General features: G+C 45.4%; 1 protein-coding gene across 1 annotated transcript; it reads left to right on the plus strand.

Annotated features, from left to right (window-relative positions):
* Positions 1–368: 368 nt before the first annotated feature.
* On the plus strand, positions 369–19,015 carry ramp2 (receptor (G protein-coupled) activity modifying protein 2). The gene is made up of 4 exons (XM_048560801.2): positions 369–505; positions 2,971–3,126; positions 5,261–5,381; positions 12,991–19,015. The coding sequence occupies exons 1-4, from the start codon at positions 442–444 to the stop codon at positions 13,253–13,255; spliced, it is 606 nt and encodes a 201-aa protein (XP_048416758.1). The 5' UTR covers positions 369–441; the 3' UTR covers positions 13,256–19,015.
* The last annotated feature ends 3,605 nt before the right edge of the window (positions 19,016–22,620 follow it).

Below are 22,620 nucleotides of genomic sequence, written 5' to 3' on the forward strand. Positions count from 1 at the left end.
TCTCAGAGAAAGGATTCTTCAAATGTGTCAATTAAGTCTTTCTTCTTTTGGGCGTGAACTTTTTTTAAGATTCATGAAATGTAGGGTTTGCTGGCTGGCCAGCATTTATTGCCTGTCCCTCGTTGCCCCTTGAGAAGGTGGTGATGAGGTGCCTTCTTAAACTGCTGCAGACCCTGTGCTGTAGGTTTACCCACAAAGCCATCAGGGGGACAATTCCAGGATTCTGACCCATGACAATGAGGCAACAGCGATATATTTTCAAGTGAGGACGGTGAGGAGTTTGGAGGGAATCTTACAGGGGCGGTGCAATGGGAACATTATCAGTTAATGATCATTCTCCTCTTGCCAGACAGCAACACGCCTGCTGTTTCCTGTTCTCAGATCTGTGATTGAGTTTGTTTTAAATTCGTTACTCAGTCAGTGACAGGAGAGATCACAGCCATGGTGCCCTGTGTTTATACCATTGCCTACAGTAAACTGATTCTGGCTCTTCTGCTGGTACCGAGTAAGTACGTGAATAACCAAATCTGCCTTCAGCAAACGAGGCGTATCAAATGTTTTCATGTAGATATGGGACTTTGGGGGCTGACAGGTAGATAGCGTTCACATCTGTTACTGGTATCTTCACCACTTTAGACCAGCCTTGTGTTCTAATGATGCAGATTTCAGTTCCAGTCGATTTGTTCCCTTGTGATCAGGATCCCAGGGAGCTTCCTCCTGATCTGCTCATGGTTTCCCTGTTTTAGAAAGAAGCAGGGATTTCCCCATGAGTACCTCACACTGGCTCTGTGTCCAGTACATGCTGCACAGAATGATGGTGCAAGAATAACTTGCAAAGGATTTTGAATAAATATTTAACAGGGAAATCACTGTGGGTATATTAGACAATAAGGGGAATAATTAAATGAAATTCAAAATATTAAGTACAAACACAGAGAGGAACTTCTTATACTTTGGGATTCTTGGTCCAACTGCCTTCTGCTTGAGCTTCTGCTTGAATTTTGTTTTATTTTTTCCAAAAGGAATGTTTAGATTCTGTCATTCACAACCCGACATACACAACTTTTTGCAATTCTGCATAATTTTCTGTTTATCTAGGGATACTGTGTTTATCTGGGGTAGCTGTGTTTATATGGGTGTGCTGTGGTTGTCTAGGGCTGCTGTGCTTGTATGGGAGTTCTGTGTTTATTTGGGGGTGCTGTGTTTATCTGCAGATGCTGTGTTTATCTGGGGGTGCTGTGTTTATCTGGGAATGCTGTGATTATCAAGGGGTGCTGTGTTTATCTGGAGGTGCCGTGTTTATCTGGACGTGCTGTGCTTGTACGGGAGTGCTATGTTTATCTAGGAGTGCTGTGTTTATCTGCATGTGTTGTGTTTATCTGGGGGTGCTGCATTTATCTGCTAATGTGTTTACCTGGGAGGTGCTGTGTTTATTTTGGGGTGCTGTGTTTATCTGTCAGAGGACATCTTTAAGGAGTTAAGATTGTCTGGGAAGAGACATGTTTGAGATAAAATAGAAACCTCAGCTCTTTGAGTTTTGAAACAGAGGAATTCCTTTAAGAGTGGAGAAAATGATAAAATCTGAATTTGATATAAACTGTATTCGATTAAAAGCTGAAGGAGGAAACATTGAAAGACAAAGGGATAGATGGACGGTGGGACTGACGGAGAATGGGTAGTCAGGTAGAGAGACAGCCAGAAGGATAAACAGACAGCAACATGGGCAAAGGGACAGAATGGGAGATTAAGCTCAGTTGGAGGTTCTAAACTGTTTGGAGTGAATGCTGAGCTCACCAACAGGAATCTGAAAGAGTTGGGAATGTGACATCCCAGGATGAGAAAAAGATGGTGTTGGAATCTCACAAGGAAAATATTCAACAAGACATTTTCAAATTTCAGAAGTTCAGAGTTACATTTCCATTTGATGGATGAATTCTGTCCAGGCAGTGAGGTTCCTGGTTGCACTGCGAAGAAAAGTTCCTGATTGGGTCAGAGCAGTGAGCAATATTCCAACATTGTCTGAGGGTCAACCACTCTGAAACTGCAGCAGGAACAGGAAGTTGCTTTTAATGAATTGACAAGGACTTAGGGCAGTTTCCAAAGTAAAACAACATTTCCTGTTTTCAGAAAACTGCTGATATTTTCATTTGATTCTCTCTCAGGAACCCCAACCTCAATCAACATTGGCCTGGGTGTGATCGCCCCACTGTGATCGCATACATCCCCTTAAACGCCTCTCCCACCTAAACATACTCCACCCAGCCCTCCCAGACCCTGTGATCCCTCCTTCTTATATCACCCATCATATCACATCCATTTCAGCTGCTCAGCATACAGCAGCAATGTGAGTCTCAGGTCCATGGTGGGCTGTGGTTTAAAATTCATGGAGTTTGAACAAAGCAACAAGTGCAGTAAATGATGGGAGATAATGGGAACTGCAGATGCTGGAGAATCCGAGATAACAAAGTGTGAAGCTGGATGAACACAGCAGACCAAGCAGCATCTCAGGAGCACAAATGCTGACGTTTCGGGGTCTAGACCCTTCATCAGAGAGGGGAATGGGGAGAGGGTTCTGAAATAAATAGGGAGAGGGGGGAGGCGGACCGAAGATGGATAGAGGAGACGATAGGTGGAGAGGAGAGTATGGGTGGGGAGGGGATAGGTCAGTCCATGGAGGACGGACAGGCATTGGCTGTCTTTCTTGCTGACCCATGTTCTCTGTCTAACTCCAGCAGTCAGCCTCACTGTTCTATCATTACTCCTGCCACGTGCTGCTCCTTCCCCGATCACTACCTTCCAGACCTCCTTACTCAAGGTGGCTATGATTCCATTTTTGAACCACTGATGGAAATGAAACAATGCATTTTTGTTTGACATCATTGTAATAGTATTTTAGACTTTTACTGTTTAATTATAGTTAAAATGCTATGAGTGAACATTTAAAAGTGATACCTCTCCTTATATTCTCAGCTTTCGCTGGAGGAATGACCAGCAACACTAACCTGTACCAAATTACACCAACCAAGGAGCCAGGCTCCACTTTAACACCAGGATCTCGCCCCAGTCTTGAACCGAAGCCAGGATCCACAATGGATTACGCAGAGCAGGGAAACCATAGTCGAGAGGGTGAGTCGCGTGTGACATCAGCTACTGGAACCAAACATTTCCTGCACTTAACTTCCTGCAACTGGAAACATTCACTCTAACAAGACAGGGCAGTTACATCATTCTCTGGCAGTGCAACTGACAAAGAAGAATCATAGAATCCCTAAGTGTGGAAGCAGGCCATTCAGCCCATTGAGCCCACACTGATCCTTCAAAGAGCATCCCATCCAGTCCCAGTCTATCCCTGTAAACCTGCATTTCCCAAGGATAGCCACCTAGCCTGCACTGGACACTGTGGCAAATTAGCATGACCAATCCACCTACCCCGCACATCTTTGGACTGTGGGAGGTAACCTGAGCACCTAGTGAAAACCCACACAGACACAGGGAGAATGTGCAAACTCCACACAGTCACCTGAGTGTGGGAACGAACCCAGGCCTCTGGTGCTGTGAGGAAGCAGATGCGAATCACTGAGCCCCCATTACAGTGCTGTCCCAAAGAGGGAGGAAAGTATTTGCTTCAGCTGAAACTGTTTCCTTGGCTCCTGTGATCTTTGATTCTAAACAGATAATTTCACCGTAATGCCTGCAATCAACACAAGAGCCCACAAACATGAGAGAAATATGGTCTCTAAATTTACTTTAGAATTTTGGTGAAAGGATTAATATTAATGAAACAGATGAAAGATGCTGGTTATTGCTTCAAATCTGTTATAGATTATCCCAGCACTCACAGTGATGATGTCAATCAGTGAGTAATCCACAATGTTGGGATAATGTTCTGTAGTTATGGGTTCAAAGCCCACCATTGATTAAAACCTGGAATTAAAAATGCTGATTAAATGACTTGCTGTTTAAAACCCATCTGGTTGACTTAGTCCTCAGGGAAGGTAAGTGCCCTCCTTACCTGGCCTGGCTCTATGTGTGACACAAGACCCACAGTAATGTGATTAACTCCCCCTGAAATAGCCCAGGGATCGAGTTGGTGATGCCCAAGCCCTATGTTTGAATAAAAAGACTAAGTCGAGTTTCAGTATCTGCTTCCAGAGGGGCCTCTGACAGCGCAGAACTCCTTTCGTACAATAATATCGGCTGTTACAAGGAAGTCTAAATTTTAAGTCAGACATATGTTTTAAAACAGCTGAAACTAACTTTCTTTTAATATTCTTTGATATCAATAAATTCCACTGCAACTGATTTTCCCTTTCTTTACTTTCAATTCCTCTTCAATATTTTGTCAGGTTGGTTCAAGTTGACTTGCTCGAAACAAATCTATGTTGTTCAATTCTGATCATTGTCATTCACTTACTGACATCACTACTGTCTCCAATGATTTGTGATTTCAGTTGGAACCTAATCAGTGGATGGATGTGTTTTCTATTTGTGTGTCCCTTTCTGCCATTTGCCATGAGTGGCCCCACACTGATCAATTGTGAGAAGCTGTGGTGACTTCGTACACAACCTCCTCACAAACCCTCTTCAGTCCCTCGGAGCTCATTCCATCTGCTCCACTGACATTCAGTTCACAGCATCCTCATCATCTTCAGACAGATTTCATTCTTTACCTAATGGTTCCCCAATCAGCTCAAGGAGCAAGCGCTCTGAACAGATAATCTTCTCCTGGAGAACAAAGGACTGACAATCACTTAAATTCTTGTTATTTGTTCGTAGGACATGGCGTCACTTGCTGGGCAAATATTAATTGCTCGTCCCAAATGACCCATGTGATGGTGGTGGTGAGCTGCCTCTTTAAACAGGTTCTGTTATTGGGGTTTTGCATACTGACAGTGCTGTCAGCAAGGGAGTTCTCGGATATGAACACAGCTGCCCTTGTCCTTTGGGGTGGTAATAGACATGGATGTAATGGAAACCATTGTCAAGAGAGCGGTGAGGTGTCAGGTAGGTGGAGATTAAACCTCAGTCTCTCCTGACAGAGGTTGTGAAGGGCATAAGAAAACATTTGAATCAGGAAATATGGTCACAATAGCTTAAAAAACAGCCTCTCTCTCACATTCCACACTGTCAGATTGTGAATCAGTTATATTTCCCTCTCTCAGTTCACTGGATTTCCTGAAGGAAAGGGTTAGGCTTAGGGTTTTATTTTCTCAGGACCCACTGAGCTGTAATAGCTGTAATATCCATTTGTTTATTCAAGTCCTAGGCAACAACATGGAATTTCTGTTCAACGAGAGTTACAAATACTGTGGCAAAGCCTTTGAAAACAACATTCAGAACACTGGGCAACAGCAGTGGTGTAGCTGGAGAGCAATTGCTAGGTGAGTAAAGAGGAAACTAAAGTAACATATGATATCAAACTACACATTACCTAATACACTCACAGTGTAACTGTGTCATTGATCCTGGGTCAGTGTTTATTCAGGGTAATGGTCACTCGCTGTGTAACTGTACAGGGTCAGTGTTTATTCAGGGTAAGGGTCACTTGCTGTGTAACTGTACAGGGTCAGTGTTTAATCAGGGTAAGGGTCACTCACTGTGTAACTGTACAGGGTCAGTGTTTATTCAGCAGGGTAAGGGTCACTCACTGTGTAACTGTACAGGGTCAGTGTTTATTCAGTGTAAGGGTCACTCGCTGTGTAACTGTACAGGGTCAGTGTTTATTCAGGGTAAGGGTCACTCACTGTGTAACTGTACAGGGTCAGTGTTTATTCAGTGTAAGGGTCACTCGCTGTGTAACTGTACAGGGTCAGTGTTTATTCAGGGTAAGGGTCACTCGCTGTGTAACTGTGGAGGGTCAGTGTTTATTCAGGGTAAGGGTCACTCGCTGTGTAACTGTACAGGGTCAGTGTTTATTCAGGGTAAGGGTCACTCGCTGTGTAACTGTACAGGGTCAGTGTTTATTCAGGGTAAGGGTCACTCGCTGTGTAACTGTACAGGGTCAGTGTTTATTCAGGGTAAGGGTCACTCGCTGTGTAACTGTGGAGGGTCAGTGTTTATTCAGGGTAAGGGTCACTCGCTGTGTAACTGTACAGGGTCAGTGTTTATTCAGGGTAAGGGTCACTCGCTGTGTAACTGCACAGGGTCAGTGTTTATTCAGGGTAAGGGTCACTCACTGTGTAACTGTACAGGGTCAGTGTTTATTCAGCAGGGTAAGGGTCACTCACTGTGTAACTGTACAGGGTCAGTGTTTATTCAGTGTAAGGGTCACTCGCTGTGTAACTGTACAGGGTCAGTGTTTATTCAGGGTAAGGGTCACTCGCTGTGTAACTGTACAGGGTCAGTGTTTATTCAGGGTAAGGGTCACTCGCTGTGTAACTGTACAGGGTCAGTGTTTATTCAGGGTAAGGGTCACTCACTGTGTAACTGTACAGGGTCAGTGTTTATTCAGGGTAAGGGTCACTCACTGTGTAACTGTACAGGGTCAGTGTTTATTCAGGGTAAGGGTCACTCACTGTGTAACTGTACAGGGTCAGTGTTTATTCAGGGTAAGGGTCACTCGCTGTGTAACTGTACAGGGTCAGTGTTTATTCAGGGTAAGGGTCACTCACTGTGTAACTGTGGAGGGTCAGTGTTTATTCAGGGTAAGGGTCACTCGCTGTGTAACTGTACAGGGTCAGTGTTTATTCAGGGTAAGGGTCACTCACTGTGTAACTGTACAGGGTCAGTGTTTATTCAGGGTAAGGGTCACTCGCTGTGTAACTGTACAGGGTCAGTGTTTATTCTGGGTAAGGGTCACTCGCTGTGTAACTGTACAGGGTCAGTGTTTATTCAGGGTAAGGGTCACTCACTGTGTAACTGTACAGGGTCAGTGTTTATTCAGGGTAAGGGTCACTCAGTGTGTAACTGTACAGGGTCAGTGTTTATTCAGGGTAAGGGTCACTCACTGTGTAACTGTACAGGGTCAGTGTTTATTCAGGGTAAGGGTCACTCAGTGTGTAACTGTACAGGGTCAGTGTTTATTCAGGGTAAGGTCACTCACTGTGTAACTGTACAGGGTCAGTGTTTATTCAGGGTAAGGGTCACTCGCTGTGTAACTGTACAGGGTCAGTGTTTATTCAGGGAAAGGGTCACTCACTGTGTAACTGTACAGGGTCAGTGTTTATTCAGGGTAAGGGTCACTCGCTGTGTAACTGTACAGGGTCAGTGTTTATTCAGGGAAAGGGTCACTCACTGTGTAACTGTACAGGGTCAGTGTTTATTCAGGGTAAGGGTCACTCAGTGTGTAACTGTACAGGGTCAGTGTTTATTCAGGGTAAGGGTCACTCAGTGTGTAACTGTACAGGGTCAGTGTTTATTCAGGGTAAGGGTCACTCACTGTGTAACTGTACAGGGTCAGTGTTTATTCAGGGTAAGGGTCACTCAGTGTGTAACTGTGGAGGGTCAGTGTTTATTCAGGGTAAGGGTCACTCGCTGTGTAACTGTGGAGGGTCAGTGTTTATTCAGGGAAAGGGTCACTCACTGTGTAACTGTACAGGGTCAGTGTTTATTCAGGGTAAGGGTCACTCGCTGTGTAACTGTACAGGGTCAGTGTTTATTCAGGGTAAGGGTCACTCACTGTGTAACTGTACAGGGTCAGTGTTTATTCAGGGTAAGGGTCACTCGCTGTGTAACTGTACAGAGTCAGTGTTTATTCAGGGTAAGGGTCACTCACTGTGTAACTGTACAGGGTCAGTGTTTATTCAGGGTAAGGGTCACTCACTGTGTAACTGTACAGGGTCAGTGTTTATTCAGGGTAAGGGTCACTCACTGTGTAACTGTACAGGGTCAGTGTTTATTCAGGGTAAGGGTCACTCACTGTGTAACTGTACAGGGTCAGTGTTTATTCAGGGTAAGGGTCACTCACTGTGTAACTGTACAGGGTCAGTGTTTATTCAGGGTAAGTGTCACTCACTGTGTAACTGTACAGGGTCAGTGTTTATTCAGCAGGGTAAGGGTCACTCGCTGTGTAACTGTACAGGGTCAGTGTTTATTCAGGGTAAGGGTCACTCGCTGTGTAACTGTACAGGGTCAGTGTTTATTCAGGGTAAGGGTCACTCACTGTGTAACTGTACAGGGTCAGTGTTTATTCAGGGTAAGTGTCACTCGCTGTGTAACTGTACAGGGTCAGTGTTTATTCAGGGTAAGGGTCACTCAGTGTGTAACTGTACAGGGTCAGTGTTTATTCAGGGTAAGGGTCACTCGCTGTGTAACTGTACAGGGTCAGTGTTTATTCAGGGTAAGGGTCACTCACTGTGTAACTGTACAGGGTCAGTGTTTATTCAGGGTAAGGGTCACTCACTGTGTAACTGTACAGGGTCAGTGTTTATTCGGGGTAAGGGTCACTCACTGTGTAACTGTACAGGGTCAGTGTTTATTCAGGGTAAGGGTCACTCGCTGTGTAACTGTACAGGGTCAGTGTTTATTCAGGGTAAGGGTCACTCGCTGTGTAACTGTACAGGGTCAGTGTTTATTCAGGGTAAGGGTCACTCGCTGTGTAACTGTACAGGGTCAGTGTTTATTCAGGGTAAGGGTCACTCAGTGTGTAACTGTACAGGGTCAGTGTTTATTCAGGGTAAGGGTCACTCGCTGTGTAACTGTACAGGGTCAGTGTTTATTCAGGGTAAGGGTCACTCGCTGTGTAACTGTACAGAGTCAGTGTTTATTCAGGGTAAGGGTCACTCACTGTGTAACTGTACAGGGTCAGTGTTTATTCAGGGTAAGGGTCACTCGCTGTGTAACTGTACAGGGTCAGTGTTTATTCAGGGTAAGGGTCACTCAGTGTGTAACTGTACAGGGTCAGTGTTTATTCAGGGTAAGGGTCACTCACTGTGTAACTGTGGAGGGTCAGTGTTTATTCAGGGTAAGGGTCACTCGCTGTGTAACTGTACAGGGTCAGTGTTTATTCAGGGTAAGGGTCACTCACTGTGTAACTGTACAGGGTCAGTGTTTATTCTGGGTAAGGGTCACTCGCTGTGTAACTGTACAGGGTCAGTGTTTATTCAGGGTAAGGGTCACTCACTGTGTAACTGTACAGGGTCAGTGTTTATTCAGGGTAAGGGTCACTCAGTGTGTAACTGTACAGGGTCAGTGTTTATTCAGGGTAAGGGTCACTCACTGTGTAACTGTACAGGGTCAGTGTTTATTCAGGGTAAGGGTCACTCAGTGTGTAACTGTACAGGGTCAGTGTTTATTCAGGGTAAGGTCACTCACTGTGTAACTGTACAGGGTCAGTGTTTATTCAGGGTAAGGGTCACTCGCTGTGTAACTGTACAGGGTCAGTGTTTATTCAGGGAAAGGGTCACTCACTGTGTAACTGTACAGGGTCAGTGTTTATTCAGGGTAAGGGTCACTCGCTGTGTAACTGTACAGGGTCAGTGTTTATTCAGGGAAAGGGTCACTCACTGTGTAACTGTACAGGGTCAGTGTTTATTCAGGGTAAGGGTCACTCAGTGTGTAACTGTACAGGGTCAGTGTTTATTCAGGGTAAGGGTCACTCAGTGTGTAACTGTACAGGGTCAGTGTTTATTCAGGGTAAGGGTCACTCACTGTGTAACTGTACAGGGTCAGTGTTTATTCAGGGTAAGGGTCACTCAGTGTGTAACTGTGGAGGGTCAGTGTTTATTCAGGGTAAGGGTCACTCGCTGTGTAACTGTGGAGGGTCAGTGTTTATTCAGGGAAAGGGTCACTCACTGTGTAACTGTACAGGGTCAGTGTTTATTCAGGGTAAGGGTCACTCGCTGTGTAACTGTACAGGGTCAGTGTTTATTCAGGGTAAGGGTCACTCACTGTGTAACTGTACAGGGTCAGTGTTTATTCAGGGTAAGGGTCACTCGCTGTGTAACTGTACAGAGTCAGTGTTTATTCAGGGTAAGGGTCACTCACTGTGTAACTGTACAGGGTCAGTGTTTATTCAGGGTAAGGGTCACTCACTGTGTAACTGTACAGGGTCAGTGTTTATTCAGGGTAAGGGTCACTCACTGTGTAACTGTACAGGGTCAGTGTTTATTCAGGGTAAGGGTCACTCACTGTGTAACTGTACAGGGTCAGTGTTTATTCAGGGTAAGGGTCACTCACTGTGTAACTGTACAGGGTCAGTGTTTATTCAGGGTAAGTGTCACTCACTGTGTAACTGTACAGGGTCAGTGTTTATTCAGCAGGGTAAGGGTCACTCGCTGTGTAACTGTACAGGGTCAGTGTTTATTCAGGGTAAGGGTCACTCGCTGTGTAACTGTACAGGGTCAGTGTTTATTCAGGGTAAGGGTCACTCACTGTGTAACTGTACAGGGTCAGTGTTTATTCAGGGTAAGTGTCACTCGCTGTGTAACTGTACAGGGTCAGTGTTTATTCAGGGTAAGGGTCACTCAGTGTGTAACTGTACAGGGTCAGTGTTTATTCAGGGTAAGGGTCACTCGCTGTGTAACTGTACAGGGTCAGTGTTTATTCAGGGTAAGGGTCACTCACTGTGTAACTGTACAGGGTCAGTGTTTATTCAGGGTAAGGGTCACTCACTGTGTAACTGTACAGGGTCAGTGTTTATTCGGGGTAAGGGTCACTCACTGTGTAACTGTACAGGGTCAGTGTTTATTCAGGGTAAGGGTCACTCGCTGTGTAACTGTACAGGGTCAGTGTTTATTCAGGGTAAGGGTCACTCGCTGTGTAACTGTACAGGGTCAGTGTTTATTCAGGGTAAGGGTCACTCGCTGTGTAACTGTACAGGGTCAGTGTTTATTCAGGGTAAGGGTCACTCAGTGTGTAACTGTACAGGGTCAGTGTTTATTCAGGGTAAGGGTCACTCGCTGTGTAACTGTACAGGGTCAGTGTTTATTCAGGGTAAGGGTCACTCGCTGTGTAACTGTACAGAGTCAGTGTTTATTCAGGGTAAGGGTCACTCACTGTGTAACTGTACAGGGTCAGTGTTTATTCAGGGTAAGGGTCACTCGCTGTGTAACTGTACAGGGTCAGTGTTTATTCAGGGTAAGGGTCACTCAGTGTGTAACTGTACAGGGTCAGTGTTTATTCAGGGTAAGGGTCACTCACTGTGTAACTGTACAGGGTCAGTGTTTATTCAGGGTAAGGGTCACTCAGTGTGTAACTGTACAGGGTCAGTGTTTATTCAGGGTAAGGGTCACTCGCTGTGTAACTGTACAGGGTCAGTGTTTATTCAGGGTAAGGGTCACTCGCTGTGTAACTGTACAGGGTCAGTGTTTATTCAGGGTAAGGGTCACTCACTGTGTAACTGTACAGGGTCAGTGTTTATTCAGGGTAAGGGTCACTCAGTGTGTAACTGTACAGGGTCAGTGTTTATTCAGGGTAAGGGTCACTCACTGTGTAACTGTACAGGGTCAGTGTTTATTCAGGGTAAGAGTCACTCAGTGTGTAACTGTACAGGGTCAGTGTTTATTCAGGGTAAGGGTCACTCGCTGTGTAACTGTACAGGGTCAGTGTTTATTCAGGGTAAGGGTCACTCGCTGTGTAACTGTACAGGGTCAGTGTTTATTCAGGGTAAGGGTCACTCGCTGTGTAACTGTACAGGGTCAGTGTTTATTCAGTGTAAGGGTCACTCGCTGTGTAACTGTACAGGGTCAGTGTTTATTCAGGGTAAGGGTCACTCGCTGTGTAACTGTACAGGGTCAGTGTTTATTCAGTGTAAGGGTCACTCGCTGTGTAACTGTACAGGGTCAGTGTTTATTCAGGGTAAGGGTCACTCACTGTGTAACTGTACAGGGTCAGTGTTTATTCAGGGTAAGGGTCACTCGCTGTGTAACTGTACAGGGTCAGTGTTTATTCAGGGTAAGTGTCACTCGCTGTGTAACTGTACAGGGTCAGTGTTTATTCTGGGTAAGGGTCACTCGCTGTGTAACTGTACAGGGTCAGTGTTTATTCAGGGTAAGGGTCACTCGCTGTGTAACTGTACAGGGTCAGTGTTTATTCAGGGTAAGGGTCACTCACTGTGTAACTGTACAGGGTCAGTGTTTGTTCAGGGTAAGGGTCACTCGCTGTGTAACTGTACAGGGTCAGTGTTTATTCAGGGTAAGGGCCACTCAGTGTGTAACTGTACAGGGTCAGTGTTTATTCAGCAGGGTAAGGGTCACTCGCTGTGTAACTGTACAGGGTCAGTGTTTATTCGGGGTAAGGGTCACTCACTGTGTAACTGCACAGGGTCAGTGTTTATTCAGGGTAAGGGTCACTCGCTGTGTAATTGTACAGGGTCAGTGTTTATTCAGGGTAAGGGACACTCACTGTGTAACTGTACAGGGTCAGTGTTTATTCAGGGTAAGGGTCACTCACTGTGTAACTGTACAGGGTCAGTGTTTATTCAGGGTAAGGGTCACTCACTGTGTAACTGTACAGGGTCAGTGTTTATTCAGGGTAAGGGTCACTCACTGTGTAACTGTACAGGGTCAGTGTTTATTCAGGGTAAGGGTCACTCACTGTGTAACTGTACAGGGTCAGTGTTTATTCAGGGTAAGGGTCACTCACTGTGTAACTGTACAGGGTCAGTGTTTATTCAGGGTAAGGGACACTCACTGTGTAACTGTACAGGGTCAGTGTTTATTCGGGGTAAGGGTCACTCGCTGTGTAACTGTACAGGGTCAGTGTTTATTCGGGGTAAGGGTCACTCACTGTGTAACTGTACAGGGTCAGTGTTTATTCAGGGTAAGGGTCACTCACTGTGTAACTGTACAGGGTCAGTGTTTATTCAGGGTAAGGGTCACTCACTGTAACTGTACAGGGTCAGTGTTTATTCAGGGTAAGGGTCACTCGCTGTGTAACTGTACAGGGTCAGTGTTTATTCAGGGTAAGGGTCACTCGCTGTGTAACTGTACAGGGTCAGTGTTTATTCAGGGTAAGGGTCACTCGCTGTGTAACTGTACAGGGTCAGTGTTTATTCAGCAGGGTAATGGGGAATGCTGGCTTATGCACTAATCTCTTCTCTTTCTCCTTCAGCTTTTATAATACCTTAACAGAGTGCTCGGAATTTATAATGGAGTTTTATGGATCCTATTGGCCAAATGAAGCTGGTGAAAAGTTATTAATCCTGATGCACAATCATTACTTTAAGGATTGCTTCGTGGAGGAGGTTCCCACTCTGAGTGATCCTCCTGAAAACATAGTGCTGGGTCTCATTACGGTTCCAATCAGCATCATACCCATCATTGTAACACTGGTCGTCTGGTGCAACAAAAACATTGAGTCTAATGCCAAAAAGTAGATGCAGACATTACATGTAACCCTTCTTATAGTTTGCTTCGCCCTGAACTCCTGATTTCCTATTTCCTGTAAATATTTCCCGTTGTGATGACTGTTCTGGCACATTTCTCTGCTCCATTAGTTTATTCTTCCATTCCCTCAAACTCTCTGCAGCATTTTGGTAATACTCTGGAATTAACAGTCTAATCATGACTGTGAATCCATTGTCGATTGTCAGAAAAAAACCCATCTGGTTCACTAATGTCCCTTCGGGAAGAAACCTGCCATCCTTACCTGGTCTGGCCTACATGTGACTCCAGACCCACAGCAATGAGGTTGACTCTTAACTACCCTCTGGGCAATTAGGGATGGACAATAACTGCTGCCTGGCCAGTGACATGCTTGTTCAATGAATTAATAAAGAAAAAAAAAATCACCTTCTGCGCAACCTGATTTTGGGAAATGTTCACCGCTGACTTGGATCACAATTTATCATCTCAACAGCCAGCTTGATGTCACCATCATTCTCTCAACTTCATACTCTTTATCCAATGTTCATTCTTCGATCAACTGTAATCTTGTCTCATTCAATATTGAAAATGTCGAATTCATCGACTTTGGTCCCTCACTGCCCTAAACTCTGTGACCTGATCACCAACTCCAACTCTCCCCCAACCACCTTCTCAGCTGAACACCTCCTCCCACCACGGCCCTGTCTGCCTCTGAGCCTCCTGATCACACATTAACTCCATCGCTGTAAATGGCTATTTGCACCACCTTCATGTCACTGGCCTCCACCACGACTTCTGCTCATCCTCATCAAAGGCCTTTGTTCCCTCAAGACCTGATGACCATTCCAGTATGTTTCTGGCCAGACTCATGTTGTCCATTCTCTATAAACCTAACTTCAGCCAACTCTCTGCACAGTCACACCAAGCCCCATTTATCTATCTTGCCTCTGTTGGTTGATTTAAGCTTAACAGGCTCTTGGGCCTTTAATACTTTATATTTAAAGTTCTCAAATTGTGTTTAAATCTCTCCATTATCTTCCCTTCTCTGCCACCTCCGGTTACCCTAAAGCCAAAACTATCCTCCTTAAGACAAAAGCCTTTGTTTGGGCGAGTTTTCTTTGGTTCACCTCCCTGCACTTTGTTCCTTATTCCATTTAATCCTGAAAGTTGGAAAGCTCCCCTGAATCTAACTGATCTCTCCACCTCCGTCACCTCCTTCTTTTCGATCGAGAAGCGGGTGCCTTTCCAAATGTCCCATTCTTTGGATCTTTGTCTTGTTTTGTGTCTCGGTCTTAGGTTTTTAATTAAAGATGTATGTGAATTCAAGGATGTTGATGTTGTTGCTGGGAATCTCTTGAGAAGTGGATCTTTATTCTTCAGTCAGCAGTGGATCTGCTGACTTTCTTCACAAAAGAATAAATGAGAACTTTCCCCAAATGCTGAGCTACTTTTTTCCTGACCTTCTGTGATGAGAATTTGAACAGATCCACTGTACTGCTCAGATTGTGGAAGTGCTGGCAGTGGATGTGATAGGAGCACGACACATTTCTAAATCCAATCCTAGTCAAGGTTTCAGTTCCCTATGGCATGAGCGAGGTAGCATAAATATTCTATAGTGTACCTCACTTTACCAGGTGCAGCGGGCAGTAAGGAAGCTAAACTAGATGTTGCTCTTCATATTGAGAGGATTCAAGTTCAGGAACAAGGATGTTATGAGGCGATTAGGCAAGATTTAAGATGCATAGGGTGGGGAAGGAAACTGAGGGGCTGGGCACAATTGAAATGTGGAGCTTGTTCAAAGAACATCTACTGAGTGTCCTTGATACGTATGTACCTGTCAGGCAGGGAGGAAGTGGTCAAGCGAGGGAACCGTGGTTTCCTAAAGAAGTTGAATCTCTTGTCAAGAGGAAGAAAGAGGTTTATGTAAAGATGAGGTGTGAAGGCTCAGTTAGAACGCTTGAGAGTTACAAAGTAGCCAGGAAGAACCTAAAGAGAGAGCTAAGAAGAGCCAGGAGGGAACATGAGAAGTCTTTGGCAGGTAGGATCAAGGAAGACCATAAAGCTTTCTATAAGTATGTCAGGAATAAAAGAATGACTAGAGTAAGATTAGGGCCAGTCAAGGGCAGTAGTGGGGAGTTTTGCGTGGAGTCCAAAGAGATAGGAGAGGTGCTAAATGAATATTTTTCATCAGTATTCACACAGGAAAAAGACAATGTTGTCAAGGAGAATACTGAGATACAGGCTATTAGACTAGATGGTATTGTGGGTCATAAGGAGGAGGTATTAGCAATTCTGGAAAGCGTGAAAATAGATAAGTCCCCTGGGCTGAATGGGATTTATCTTAGGATTCTCTGGGAAGCATGGGAGGAGATTGCAGAGCCTTTGACTTTGATCTTTATGTCATCATTGTCTACAGGAATAGTGCCAGAAGACTGGAGGATAGCAAATGTTGTCCCCTTGTTCAAGAAGGGGAGTAGAGACAACCCTGGTAACTATAGACCAGTGAGCCTTACCTCAGTTGTTGGTAAAGTGTTGGAAAAGGTTATAAGAGATAGAATTTATAATCATCTAGAAAGGAATAATTTGATTAGGGATAGTCAACACAGTTTTGTGAAGGGAAGGTCATGCCTTACAAACTTCATTGAGTTCTTTGAGAAGGTGACCAAACAAGTGGATGAGGGTAAAGTGGTTGATGTGGTGTATATGAATTTCAGTAAAGCACTTGATAAGGATCCCCATGGTAGGCTATTGCAGAAAATACGGAGTCATGGGATTGAGGGTGATTTAGTGGTTTGGATCAGAAATTGGTTTGCTGTAAGAAGACAGAGGGTGGTGGTTGATGGGAAACGTTCATCCTGGAGTTCAGTTACTAGTGGTGTACCGCAAGGGTCTGTTTTGGGGCTACTGCTGTTTGTCATTTCCATAAATGACCTGGATTAGGGCATAGAAGGATGGGTTAGTAAATTTGCGGATGACACTAAAGTCGGTGGAGTTGTGGATAATGTGGAAGGATGTTGCAGGTTACAGCGGGACGTAGATAAGCTGCAGAGCTGGGCTGAGAGGTGGCAAATGGAGTTTAATGCAGAAAAGTGTGAGGTGATTCACTTTGGAAGGAGTAACAGGAATACAGAGTACTGGGCTAATGGTAAAATTCTTGGTAGTGTGGACGAGCAGAGAGATCGCGGTGACCATGTGCATAGATCCCTGAAAGCTGCCACCCAGGTTGATGGGGTTGTTAAGAAAGCATACGGTGTGTTAGGTTTTATTGGTAGAGGGATTGAGTTTCGGAGCCATGAGGTCATGTTGCAGCTGTACAAAACTCTGGTGCGGCCGCACTTGGAGTATTGCGTAGAGTTCTGGTCACCGCATTATAGGAAGGATGTGGAAGCATTGGAAAGAGTGCAGAGGAGATTTACCAGGATGATGCCTGGTATGGAGGGAAGGTCTTATGAGGAAAGGCTGAGGAACTTAAGGCTGTTTTCGTTAGAGAGAAGAAGGTTAAGAGGTGACTTAATAGAAACATATAAGATGATCAGAGGGTTAGATAGGGTGGGCAGTTGGTGATGGCTAGCACGAGGGATCATAGCTTTAAACTGAGGGGTGATAGATGTAGGACAGATGTCAGAGGAAGTTTCTTTACTCAGACAGTAGTAAGGGAATGGAGTGCCCTGCCAGCAACGGTAGTAGATTCACCAACTTTAAGGGCATTTAAATAGTCATTGCATAAACATGTGGATGATAATGGAATAGTGTAGGTTAGATGGGCTTCAGATTGGTTTCACAGGTCAGCACAACATTGAGGGCCAAAGGGCCTGTATTGCGCTGTAATGTTCTATGTTCTATGTCATACAGGACCTTGATGAGGCCACACCAGGAATATTGCGTGTAGTTTAAGGATTGGGGTAAAGTTTCAGGACTGGGATGAGGAGAAATATCTTCACCCAGAGAAGGGCAAGCCTATGGAATTCACTGCCACAGAAAACGGTTGAGACCACAACATTGTGTTTTGAAGAAGGTAGTAGATATCGCACTTGTTGTTAAAGTGGGGGATTGAGTTTGATGATCAGCCACGATCCTATTGAAAGGCAGAGAGAGAGGCGCCTCCCCCTCTCTCCCTATTTATTCCAGAACCCTCTCCCCATCCCCCTTTTTTGATGAAGGGTCTAGGCCCGAAACGTCAGCTTTTGTGCTCCTGAGATGCTGCTTGGCCCGCTGTATTCATCCAGCTCCACACTTTATTATCTTGGATTCTCCAGCATCTGCAGTTCCCATTATCTCTGATCACTTCCCAATTTTCTTGGTTGAATTCCATCTGCCACTTCTTTGCCCAGTTCTGCATCCTGTCAATGTCCCATTGCAGCCTACAACAGCCCTTCACGCTGTCCACAACTTCACCAACCTTCATGTCATCAGCAAACTTACCAGCCCACCCTTAGACTTCCTCATCCAAGTCATTTATCAAGATCACAAATAGCAGAGGTCCCAGAACAGATCCCTACAGAACACCACTGGTCACCAAGCTCCAGGTTGAATACTTTCCCTCTACTACCACCCTCTGTCTTCTATTGGACAGCCAGTTTTGTATCCAGACAGCCAAATATCCCTGAATCCCATGCCTCCTTACTTTCTGAATGAACCTTATCAAATGCCTTGCTAAAATTCATATACCCCATGTCCACTACTCTACCTCCATTGATGTGTTTTGTCACATCTTCAAAGAATTCAATAAAGCTTGTGAGGTATGACCTGCTCCTCACAAAGCCATATTTGTTTGCCCCCGATACCCATTGATTCCAGTTTTGCTAGGACTGCTTGATGCTACACTTGGTCAAATGCAGCTTTGATGTCAAAGGGCTGACACTCTCTCCTCACCTCTGGAATTCAGCTCTTTTGTCCATGTTTGAACCAAGGCTGTAATGAGGTCAGGAGCAGAGTGGCTCTGGTGGAACCCAAACTGGGCGTCACTGAGCAGGCTATTTCAGAGCAGGTGCTGCTTGATGATACTATTGATGACACCTTCCAACACTTTACTGATGATCGAGAGGAGGCTGATGGGGCAGTAATTGGTCGGGTTGGATTTGTCCTGCTTTTCATATAAAGCACACCAGGTGTGTTTCCATTGGAGATAGTGAGAACTGCTGAAGCTGTAGTTAAAGATAACACAACTTGGAGCTGGAGGAGCACAGCAGGGCAGGCAGCCAATTAAGAATTTCTGAAGAAGGGTCCTAATCCAAAACGTCAGCTTTCCTGCTCCACTGATGCTGCCTGGTGTGCTGTGTTCATCCAGCTCTACTCTATGTTACCTCTGATGTGTTTCTATTTATGTGCTTGCCTGTCTACGTATATCTGTGTGTGTACACGTGTGCCTGTGCCTAACTTTGCGTTGGGTTCATTGGGTTCAATAGGCAGTACAGTGGCTCAGTGGTAAGCACTGCAGCCTCACAGCACCAGGGACCGGGGTTTGATTCCAGCCTCCGGTGACTGTCTGTGTGCAGTTTGCATGTTCTCCCTGTGTCTGGGTGGGTTTCCTCTGGGGGCTCCAGTTTCCTCCCACAGCCTAAAAATATGCATGTTAGTGTGGATTAGCCATGGGAAATACAGGGAAATGGGAAAGGGGGCTAGGGCTGGAGGATTGATGGGCTGAATGGCCCATTTTCACACTGTGGGGATTTAATACTCCAAATGATGGTGAGACACTGTTGTATAAGTCTCTCTCCCTTCCCCACTCGTTAATACCAGCTCTGATTAAAGATCCAGAATGAAATGTCAAATTTCCTCAGTTTGATTTTTTTCAGATGTTTCTGGCCTCTGTTTGTGTTTTTCATTTGTATTAATTTTCTCTTTGATGAGGCTTGTTCATGGGCCATGCTGTGTCTCCTTTTCTCTGCTCCTTCTATTTTTCCTCATTTCGTAAAAATCCTGGATGTTTTTGGTGATCGCTGTGGGTTTGTTGGGAAGAATCAGCATGGATTTGTTAAGGGGTAAAGTATTTAACTGAATTGCTGGAGTTTTTTTTGAAGAGGCAACAGAAAGTCTTGATGAGAGTAACACTGTTCATGTGGTGTACATGAATTTCCAGAAGGCCCTTGATGCAGTGCCACACAACAGGCTTATGAAATACATTTGAAATAAAAGGGACAGTGGCAATGAGAATACAAAATTGGCTTTGCAACAGGAAACAGAGAGTAATGGTTAATGGACATTTCTGGGCTAGAGGAAGGTCTGTAGTGGGGTCAGTATTGAGACCAGCAGGCCAAGCAGCATCCTCCTAAGATATTGCTTGGCCTGCTGTGTTCATCCAGGTCCACACTTCGTTATCTCAGATTCTCCAGCATCTGCAGTTCCTATTATCTCAGTATTGAGTTCCTTGCTTTTCCTGATATATATTAGTGATTTAGATCTTACTATGTAGGGGCAACTTCAAAGTTTGCAGATGACACAAAACTTGGAAGAACTGTAAACTGCGAGGATGACAGTGTGGAACTCCAAAAGGACATTGACACCATGGTGCAGATAGTTGGCAGATGATGTTTAATGCGGAGAAGTGTGAGGTGATGTATTTTCGTAGAAAGGACATGGAGAGACAGTTTAAAATAGAGTGGTCTCTTCTAAACTGTGTGGAGGAGAGGCCCAGACGTGTCCTTGCACAAATCATTAAAGCTTGCAGGACTAATGGAGAGCTGATAATAAAGCACGCTGTATTCTTGGTTTTATTGATAGCATCATACAGTAGAACAGCTGGGAATTTATGCTCATTTTTTGTAGAACACTGGTTGGACCTCAGCTACAATGTGGTCTACAGTTCTGGGCATCACACTTTCAGAGGGATGGAAATACATTGGGGCAGCATGTCGAAGGGTTTACAAGAAATGTTCCTGGACTTTCCCAGGTTCTATGCTACTTCTGGAAGTGGAAACCGATGTGCTGGCAGTGATTAGTTTATACAGAACCTCTGAGTGGGGATACAGCCATGAGGCTTCGAGGGTATGTTGTTCACAAGAATAAGTCAGTGATGAGGATACTTTGGGAGCGACGAAGGCTGAGAGGAAATTTGATAGAAATTATCAAAACTTTCAAATAATTTTCTGATTGGGTAATGGTCAGCCTGGGAGAAAGAAAAGTCACCAATGGTGGGGACTATTGGAAATGGATTGGCTGTAGTGATTATCACCATGGTCTCTCGCTGACGAGGATGGCTCTGTCCCACTCTCAGGGTGAGTCCAAATGTTGCTGTACAGGCCGATGTGGCTACCGCAGGCTCCGTTACACTTGGGGCAGAAGGTGGTCGCGGGACATTGGCGTGCTCCTTACACTGTTTCTGCTTTTTCCTAACATCAACTCTCAAGGTGCTCAATGCCTTCCCAGATGGTCCTCCTCCACTTTAGGCCATCTTGGACCAGTGATTCCCAGGCATCTGCAGGAACGCCACACTTTGCCAGTGAGGCCTTGAGACTGTCACCGAAGCACTTCCTCTGTCCACCTGGGACTCACTCATTGTTTTGAAACTGGGAGTAGAGCACCTGTTTGGGGAGTTGCATGTCGATCATGCAGACAACATGCCCAGACCAATGGAGCTGATCAAGGGTGGTCTGTGGTTCGAGGCTGGTGATGTTGGCCTGGTCAATGATGCTGGGTTGCTGCATCTTTCTTCCCAGCAGATTCACAACATCTTGCACTGGTAGTGTAGATGGTATTGTGCCAGTGCCTTGAGGTGTCTGCTATAGACAGTCCATGTCTCAGAGCCATGTAGAAGGGCAGAATCCACCACAGATCTGTATATCATGTAGGAGGGTGGGATCTAGCACAGCTCTGTATACCATGATCTCGGTGTTGGATCTGATGTTGTTGTTCTCGAACACCTTTTTCTCAGGTGGTCAAAGGCTGCAATAACACACTGCAGGTGGTGCTGGGTCACTGCATCAGTCGCTGCTTTGGCTGACAGGACATTCCCGAGATATTGGAAAGGGTCAGTGTTCTCTCAGGCTTCCCTGTGGACTTGATGATCAGGGGTTTGCTCCATATTGCCAGGCCTGGTTGATGAAGGACCTTTGTCTTGTGGATGTTTTGGGGTGAGACCCCGTATGCCCCCGTCACGGTGCTGGAGTACATACACTGTGCATACACACGCACCATCCACATAGTGCAGCTCAGTGCCACTGGGTGGGCTGTGGCTTTGGTTTTTGTTTGCAGGTGGTGGAGGTGAAATAACTTCCCGCTACTTCTGTAGGTTAGCTCCATGTCAGCAGGGAGTTTGTTGGTGGTCAGGTGAAGCATTGCAGCGAGACAGATCGGGGACAGTGCTGGGGTGATGACACACATTGGTCTGAATGGGGAATGGGTTGGAAGTAGAGCCATTTGTCATTACCATGGCTTCCAGATTGTCGTGAAGCAGCTGAAGGATGGTGACTTCATGGTGCAACCAAAGCAGAGAAGGGCGCTCCATATGCTTCCTGACTGACAGTGTCAAAGGTCTTTGTAAGGTCAGAGGGCCACGTGCAGGATAGGTTCTTTTCTCTGCATTTCTCCTTCAGCTGGTGCATGGGAAAATCACATCTGTTCTGCTCCTCCGTGGCCAAAAGCCACGCTGCAATTCTGGGAGGAGCTTCTCAGTCACAGGGAGGAGGTGGTTGAGGTGGATGTTGGCGATGACTTTTCCAACAGGCGGGAGCAGGGAGATTCCCCTGTGGTTACCACAGTCAGACTGTTTCCTTTCATGAAAATACTCATGACTGTGGCATTGTGGAGCTCTCCCAGGGTGCTCTCCTCCTTGTGGATAAGGTAGAAAGGGCCTGAAGGCAGCAGCAGGATCGTTTTGCTTCTACACCTCAATGTCTCAGTCAGGATATCATCTACTCTAGTAACCTTGTTGCTCTTAAACTGTTCTTAAACTTAGACCCTGTCTACTTCATGCCAGGCTGGGGCGTTGGTCAGCTTATGGTGTGCAGCTGTCGGATTGACGACAGAGCCCTGGTTGAGGAGGTGTCTGAAGTGGCAGTGGTGAACAGAGCATCTGAACAGAACGGATTAGGACAAACAGTTTCCACTCATAAAATAATCAAGAAAAAGAGGTTACAAACAGTAAAGAGACATCTTGTGAGGCAACGAAACAATACCTCTCACAGCAACAGCTTCAAAATGTGATGCGTTGAGGCAGGTTCAATTCAGGCTCTCAATTTCCACAGAAACAATACACAGGGACACGGACACGAGAACTCAGTTAAAATGTCAGAGACAAAAACTGAAGCTGTGGAATACCTCCGGATACAACGCATCATCCTCCGACACTTCCGCCATCTACAATCCAACCCCACCACCCGAGACATTTTTCCATCCCCTCCCCTGTCTGCTTTCCGGAGAGACCACTCTCTCCGTGACT

Source organism: Stegostoma tigrinum, chromosome 31 (assembly GCF_030684315.1).
Source record: "Stegostoma tigrinum isolate sSteTig4 chromosome 31, sSteTig4.hap1, whole genome shotgun sequence".
In the NCBI taxonomy this organism is placed as follows: Eukaryota; Metazoa; Chordata; class Chondrichthyes; order Orectolobiformes; family Stegostomatidae; genus Stegostoma; species Stegostoma tigrinum.

Bases quoted from the DNA above. Each gene is read 5' to 3' on its own strand.
- ramp2 (XM_048560801.2), top strand. From the start codon at position 442: ATGGTGCCCTGTGTTTATACCATTGCCTACAGTAAACTGATTCTGGCT. The intron at 3,127-5,260 runs GTGAGTCGCGTG...TGTTTATTCAAG, and splicing joins GGGAAACCATAGTCGAGAGG to TCCTAGGCAACAACATGGAA. The intron at 5,382-12,990 runs GTGAGTAAAGAG...TTTCTCCTTCAG, and splicing joins AGCTGGAGAGCAATTGCTAG to CTTTTATAATACCTTAACAG.